The following is a 7,611-nucleotide window of genomic DNA, read 5'->3' on the forward strand; positions in this document are numbered from 1 at the left end:
GGAGGAGGAAAGTGAGCTTTGGTGGCTGGAGTGGAGCCAGCATTGCATGGAGCTTCGGCTTCTGGGCTGTGGCCCTGTGTGGCAAGGAGGTGCCTAAGAGCAAGGTGTCAGCCTTGTGCTTGACTAGAAGTCTGTCTGTCTGTCTGTCAGCAAATCGGGCAGCAGTAGAGTTTTGGGGAGGAGGGCAGCGGTGTGCTCGGGGTGAGTATGCATGTTCCTGGCGGGTCAGGGAGAGAAGCTGCAGCTGGAGGGTTGTGGGAAGGTTGTGCTCTGATCCAGGGGGAGGGCATCCCGGGGAGGTGGCTGAGTCACCATCCCTGGAGGTGTTTAAAAAATGTGTAGATGTGGCACTAGGGGTTATGGTTTAGTAGGCATGGTGATGTTGGGCAGATGGTTGGACTGGATGATCTTAGAGGTCTTTTCCAACCTGTGATTCTGTGATCTGTATTTGGAGGAGGCTGTGCTGATACTGGGATGCTTCTCTTCCAGCCACCCATGGGGGAGGAAGGTGGACACAAGAGATACCCTACGACGTCAGGGGGAGATGGCAGGAAGCGCTACCCATCCCAGTCTTCCAGCAAAACGGTCAACCAGTGCCCATCCAGCCAAGCCCACGCCTCACCCAGCCAGCCTGCACAAGAGGATGCCAAAAACCTGAGCCAGCAATCCCCCGCCTCGTCGGCTGCAGAATCGCAGATGGTGGGGAAGTAGCGAGGCTGCAGCGTCTGCTTCCCGCTGGGGGATGGGGTGGGTTGGTGGGGGGCTGGCTTGGAGAAGGGGAGACGTGAGGGGGTAGGACAGGAAGGGAGCTGGAAGGCGGGTGCCCAGGAATAGGCTGCTCGGGAGAAACTTCAACGCACACGATTTTTTTTCTCTTGTGGCTGGAAAGCAAAGACGATCTGCATCTAAACCACCATTTTGCTATTGCGACCCTGACCAGAGCCAGACCCGCTCCCAGCAGGGCCCACGCTGTGCTTTCCCTTGCCTCCCCTCCTGTGCACACACTCACGTCTTAGCATCTCTTCTAAAAAAAAAAAAAATGTTCTGGCTGGGTTGGAAAGGGGAGATTTTTTTTATTATTATATATATATATCAAGTTTTAAATTATTGCTAGAAGTTCGTCTGGATTTACCAAAACAAGTCTGCTCTGTGCAGCCCCAACGACTCCCCTCTGTCCCCCGCCTCGGATCGCAGGGCAGCCGGCTCGGGAAGCTTGGAGGAGCGAGGTTCCCCGATGGGGGACTGAAGCTGCAGCGTGTGGCGATGCTGCAGAGCCTCTGATCTCCGTGACCTGGCTGATGTCTCCCATTCCACGTACGGCGATGCCTCTCCGACACTGACCGCTGTGACAGGAGCATCGCCCTGTTCGTCCTCCCCGTCCCTTCTCCCCAGCGTCTTCACCTCCAACCTTCCCGAGGGTCTGGCTCTCCCTCCGCCCGCCTCTCCCTTCTTCACGGACAATTTGGAAGTCAACCAAAGGACCTTTGCCAAGGACAGGCTTACTCTGACTCCTTCCTGCGAGGATGGCTGGTGGGAGGCCGGCAGGCGCCTGGACTTGAGCCTGCGTGGACGGTGCACCCACTGCGCCAGGAATGCCCATCGCATGCAAAGACAGGACTTTGCCCAAGGAGGTTTTCTCTTCCTTTTTCCTTGGAAAAATGAAGCAGCAAAAACCACAAACCTTCTAAAACAACAGAAACTCTTTAAAAAGACACATCTCCCTTTTGCTTTCTTCCTTGGAAATATTATTGAAGAAAAAAACAAAAAAACAACAAAAAAAACCACAACAAAAAAAAGACCACACAAAAAAAAGTTGCCTTACGGTGGAGCTGGACCGGGGAGGCTCGCTGGCTTCCTGGGGCGCGCTGGGCTCTCGGCCCCCCTGCCCAGAGACTCCTCACGGCATTGCTGCCGAGCTGATCTTCCCCGCAGCCTTTCCTCTGCCCCTGCAGCTCGCTCGGGTGCCTCCCCCCACCGCAGAGACCTCCTGCCAGCCCCGATTCTCACGGGGGAAGGTGCCGAGGGCAGTCAGATCCAAGACTTGTGCTTGCGAAGTAGCTGAGGCTGCTACGTTGTGTGTAGACCGTGGTAGCATCCTCCCCGTGCTGGGGACCTGGCTCGGCTCCGCTGTGCTCTCCATGGGCAGGCTGGGGCGGGGGGTTCGCTCTGCACCTCCAGCGAGGTTGGGGGGTGAGCAGGGAGATCCGTCACAGCAGCTGGAGGGACTGGTCCTTGCTGTGAGCGATGGGGAGGGCTGGTGTGTCCCTGGTGCCACTTCATGCTGTAGCCTGAGCAGGGAGCGACGCAGCCCCGCGGAGCTCCGTCTGCTGCGGCCGTCGCTGGCCCAGGGCTGCTGGTGGGACTTGCGCTGGGTGCGAGCAGGAGGCCTGCCTGGCACAGGAGGGCTCTCGCCTGGTTTTCCGTGTGTCTTGGTGGGTGGCTGCTGCCGTCTCCTGCTCGGGGCAGCGTCTCTGTGCGTCTCCCAGGGCTGGGATACTACTGCGCTGCTCCTTGCCCAGCTCAGAGGTGGGGGGGGCTGCAGAGCTGCTGTGGCATGGTCCCACTCCTCTGCTTTGGCAGGCAGACCCCCCCCCAGGCTCTGTGCCGCCTTCCCTCGCAGCCATGCGCGGGGGCACGCGTCGCAGGGGTGAGACCGGCTCCCGGGGCCCAGGAGTAGCTGTGGGAAGCCACGCTCCCACCGTAAGGGTGGAAGCTCCTCTGCAGCCAGAGCTGCTCGCCGTGCTGCGTGGGGACACCCGCTTTGCGGCCCCAGCACCCCGTGCTCGTGAGGGGCGAAGCATGGTGGGGAGCGGGCGCTGCAGCGGGCTGTGCGGAGGGGCAGCTGATCGCGTTACCCTCGCTGCAAAATCAGGGACCGGTAACGAACGGTGTTTTCCCAGAGCCCCCAGCTGATCCCGTGCTGCGGCTGGGAGGAGGCGGTGTCTCTGCGGGGCTGTCCCCGTGCGGGGCTGGTGGATGGGAGCAGCCAGGAGCTGAGAGGGTGAGCTCGGGCACGCCGTCGAGCGGCAGCGGCTGTGGGTGCTGGTGGGGCCCTGGCTGAAGCGATCGCCTTCCCGGACTGACACTGCGCCGAAGGTGCTGCTCTGGGGACGGGCGGTGCGAGGGGAAGGCGGGCTGGTCCGCGCGGAGCAGCTTTGTGAACTGCTGCTAGAATGGAAAGTACGGCTGGGTTTGAGCGAGGCCGGGTGGCTGCCAGTTCGCCGCGTTCCTGGTGGGGTGATCCTGCCCTGGCCCACCCGCCCCTGCGGCACCGTCCTGCGGCTCGGCACCGCTGGCAGCCCCGGTGGGACCGCGCCGGCCTGTCTGCGCCCGGGGCTCGCTCCGTTACAGCGGCTCTGCTCCGGGGTCGCGGCGCGGTACCCCGGCAAGGTGGGCGACGGACGCGCGTGCGGTGCTGCGGCCGGGACTGTTGGTGCTGGGTTTCCCCTGTCTCGTGAGCCGGAGTCAGCTCTCGGGTTACGGATGCGGCCGGGGTTGCCCTGGATTTGGGAAGGAGGAGGCTGGAGATGGGGCTCGGTCAAGGACACCGGGGGTGCGGTGCTGGCCAGTTGCAAGGGGAAGCGGAGCGGGTCGGGGTGTGCCGTGGGAGGTCCCCACTGCTGCGTCCCTGTGCTCCTCGTGTCGTGCGTGGTCTCTCTCGAAGCCAAGTGTCTGCGTTGTAGCAACAAAAGAAATAGGAAACGAGGAGGAACGAGCTCCTGCCGTGGGGTTGCTGCTCATGGAGCAGACTGTGGAATTGCTTGGGTGGTAGAAGAGGTAAGAAGTTTTCCAGAGAATCTCCTAAAATCGGAATTGATTTCAAATTTATTTTTTTAATTTCTAAGGTTGAGACTCTAGCCTTGGCACTGAAAAGTTCCCCGCCCTCTTTGCTGACACAGCGGTGTGTCACCTCAGCGTGGCGGAGGGCCCGCTGTGCCCCGCCGTGCCCCGCCGCTCTCCTGGGGACGGTGGGGTCGGGGGAGCCGTCCCCGCGGTGCCGCGTTGCGCTGGCTGTGGGTCGGCAGCGCAGCCCGGGACCGACGGGAAGGCGGACGCGGCACCCGAGGCAGCCGCCGCTCGCTCCCGCCGCTCTTCCTCCTGCGCTCGGCCGGGACGGGAACGCGAGCGGCTCCGGTACCCTGGTCACCCTGCGACGGTGGCCGCGGACGCGTGGTCGCTGCCGGGCTGGGGAAGGGCTGCCCGCAGCAGGGCTTTCCCGGTTCGCCAGCTCGCGCCGGGCCCCGCTCCGCCGGGACACTCGGCCTCGTGCCGCCTGCGGAAGCCATCGCCCGGGCTCGCCCCGCCGCCGGGCAGAGGACAGCAGCCCAGAGAGGGGTCGTGCTTCTGAGGACGCTCTTATCTTCCTGCTGAGGAGGGAGTTTGGCCTTGCTTTTAGCTTGGACGCTTCACCACCATCATGTTTTGTGCTTTTTTTTTCTTTTTGTTTAATTTTAGTGGTTTGAGCGGCTGGGTGTGCGTACTCCTGTGAGCAGCGATCTGTCCCACAGCTTGCGACGCCGGTGCCCAGGCAGCGGCATGGCCGCGGGGAGCCCCGGGTGACGTGGAGGGACCCTCCCCATTGCACCCCTCTCCTCGGGATGCCCGCGGGCCGCTGCAGCCGGGGCCCCTCGCCCACGTCCCGCGCGTCAGCCCCGCGCCGGCGGGCGCAGCAGGCACAGAGCGGTGGTGGGGGTCGGGAGCGGAGCTGGGCGCTGTGCTTCAGAGGAGGCTGGGGGGCTTTGCCATGCGCTTTGGGGGGGGGAAGTAAAATGAAAACCAGTAATAACCCTGCTGCTGCGTTGGCCTGTCCGTCCCTCCTCCTGCTGCCCCTCTCGCGCCCCGGCAGCGGCTTCGCGCCGTGGCCCTTGGGGTCCCGGGGTGTCGGGGACCGCTCACCCTGCGTGGGACCGGCCGGCTGCGCCGTCACAGAGCGACGCGCTGACCTCGGTGCCCGGCCGCGGGGCCGCACGCCTTCCGCAGGGCCACGCACAGGGGGCCTTCCAGCTCCTGATGCCTTTCCAGTTATTTTACCAAAAGGAGAAAAAAAAAAAAAAAAAAAAAAAAAAAAAAAAGGAAAACTGTAAATGTAGCAAGCTGTGTTTGCAATGCGTATTTTCTCCCGTCTCCTCCGAGGCCGGGTATGTCACTTTGTCACTGTTTTGAAACGGATGCTAGGATCTTTCTTTAAGAGAGGGTTGCTACACTTGATGTTAAACACTTCACTGACTTGTTTCTTTTTTTTTTTCTTTTTTTGTTCAACGTTTCCAATACAGGCAGTAGATGAATGATTTTTTTTTTTTTTTTTCCCCCCCCTTTTTTAAAGAACACGTTCATCTCGGTGGCGCGGAGCGGGTGGCTGGAGGGCAGCGTTTCAGTGCGTAGTTTACAGTTTCACTTTCTGCAGACACTTGAACATAGGACCGACGTATCTGTGACAAGCACATCCCCGTGGCGGGAAGCCCCCGCGCTGTCCCCCTGCAGCCCGCGCTGCCCCCGGCTGGGGGGGTGCTGGGCACCACGCGGTGCCGCCCCGCTCCCCCTGCTCCTCTCCCAGCCTGTCCCGCTCCCCGTGGGGTCGGAAACCTCCGGATCTGCGGCTCGAAGCCGGGCTGAGCTGTGCCCCGGCGGGGGGGGCCCTCTGCTCGCTCGCCTGGAGCTGAGGGGTGATGGCTCGATGTGCTGGCCCTTCTCAAACCCCACCTGTCCCAACCTCAGCCTTCTGTTTCCCAAAACTAGAAAGTGTGTGCAACCTTCTTCAGCTGCATTTATCGTAGAGACAGACTTAAAATGACTCATCACAGACCATGTATCTCTTGGGAGGAAAATCTTGTTAATATGGCCCGCTGTACATGATCCATCTTCTGTCGATAGTACATAATCTTTGACCCATGCGCTAGGATCGTCATCACTTATAAAAGGAAAAGAGAAAAATGTAAAATACTTGAATGAGAGCTTGTATTATAACATTAATATTATTCAGAGTATCTGCTTTCTAGGCTGATGTGATTCATTATTCTAGTAATGCTTTAGTCCTTTGTAATTTGTGGTAATTATGCTTTTTCCTTTTTAATACAAAAAAAAATGTATAAAAATAAAAACTTCAAAAGACAAGGCAGCCTGGGTTGTCTGTTCTGCTGCCTCGCCCTCCCCGGGGGGCTGCGGGGGGGGGAGGGGGCTGGGTCCGTCCCTGTGCGGGGACAGAGCTGGCTTCTGCGAGGGGAGCCGGGCTGGCGGTGGGGACGCGCAGCGCAGGTCGGCCCCGCGTGTCCTCTGCTGGCAGGGCCTGCTTCGGGCACGGCTCTAGCCACGGCGAGAGGCAGGCGACGCTGGTGGCCCAGACCCCCAGCCAGAACTGAGACTGTAAAAGATCCTGGAGGAAATTCGCGGCGTGTCTCGGGCTGGGCTGCGTAGGCACTGACGGGCGTGCGTAAAGGTGCGGGTGCTTCTTGTTGGGCCGTTTCTTCGGGGGTTTGGCCGATCTCCACGCAGCTCGGGCAGCAGCAACTCTGCTGTCCTTGGAGAGTCTCTGGGCAGCGTTTATCACCACCCAGGGCTTGTGTCGGCTCGTGCCTCTCCTCGGTGCGTGGGGAGCGGGGTGCGGGGGGCAGGAGGTGATGCGCCAGGGCTCCCAGCGCTGTCGCCCTGTCCCGCAGCGGGGAAACGCACTTTGCGCCTGCCGGCAGCGGGGTGTGGAGCGGAGGTGGGGACGTGGCAGCCCTGGTTTCAGACCTGTACCGACCTCTCACGTGGAAAAACAAACTGCTCGGGGGAAGTCGGGCCTCTGCGCGGGTGTGGGGGAGAGGGTTTCTAGAGTTGTGGTCCTGCTGGCTTTCCATGGGGTTGCATCCCGTATCCCAAATGTTCTGAGACTCAGAAAAATACTGAGTTGAATTCCTATCACGTGCAGTTGCAGTGATCTGGCTGGTGAGGAGCTACTGGAGAGAGTCCAGCGGAGGGTGATGAGGGGACTGGAGCATCTCTCCTATGAGGAAAGGCTGAGGGAGCTGGGCTTGTTCAGCCTGGAGAAGGCTGCGAGGGGACCTTATAAATATCTGCGGGGTGGGTGTCAGGAGGATGGGGCCAGACTCTTCTCAGTGGTGCCCAGCAACAGGACAAGGGGCAACGGGCACAAACTGAAGCATAGGAAGCTCCAGCTGAACATGAGGAAGAACTTCTTCCCTCTGAGGGTGATGGAGCCCTGGAACAGGCTGCCCAGGGAGGTTGTGGAGTCTCCTTCTCTGGAGATATTCCAGACCTGCCTGGACAAGGTCCTGTGCAGCCTGCTCTGGGTGACCCTGCTTTGGAACGGGGGTTGGACTAGATGACCCACAGAGGTCCCTTCCAACCCCGACCATTCTGTGATTCTGTGAATGCTGCTGAAAGAGGCCAAAGCACGGCCTGTGAAAACTGAGGTGTTCAAACCTAAACAATGCGAGCTCCCCGAAGCCGCGTGGCCCAGAACACATCTGGCTTACGCGCAGGCAGTGAGAAGTGAGGAACAGTGCAAGTAATTATTAAGAAAACACTCCCTAAACTTTGTTTAAAAATAGCTTTCTAGAGCAGGTTTTTTTGTGTCTTAAGTAGAAAATGGCAGGCAGCAAAAGCGCAGTT

The 7,611-nt window shown here is 60.1% G+C and overlaps 1 protein-coding gene across 4 annotated transcripts in view; it reads left to right on the forward strand.

Annotated features, from left to right (window-relative positions):
• LARP1 (La ribonucleoprotein 1, translational regulator) overlaps positions 1–6,111 on the forward strand; it is a 47,905-nt gene extending 41,794 nt beyond the window's left edge. For all 4 annotated transcript variants that reach the window (XM_075441452.1, XM_075441449.1, XM_075441450.1 and 1 more), the window contains one exon: positions 490–6,111. In XM_075441452.1, the coding sequence (XP_075297567.1) occupies positions 490–711 (222 nt within the window). In that variant the 3' untranslated portion in view covers positions 712–6,111. The remainder of the gene's footprint in view (positions 1–489) is intronic.
• Positions 6,112–7,611: the final 1,500 nt, after the last annotated feature.

This window comes from Opisthocomus hoazin, chromosome 22, assembly GCF_030867145.1.
Source record: "Opisthocomus hoazin isolate bOpiHoa1 chromosome 22, bOpiHoa1.hap1, whole genome shotgun sequence".
NCBI lineage: Eukaryota > Metazoa > Chordata > Aves > Opisthocomiformes > Opisthocomidae > Opisthocomus > Opisthocomus hoazin.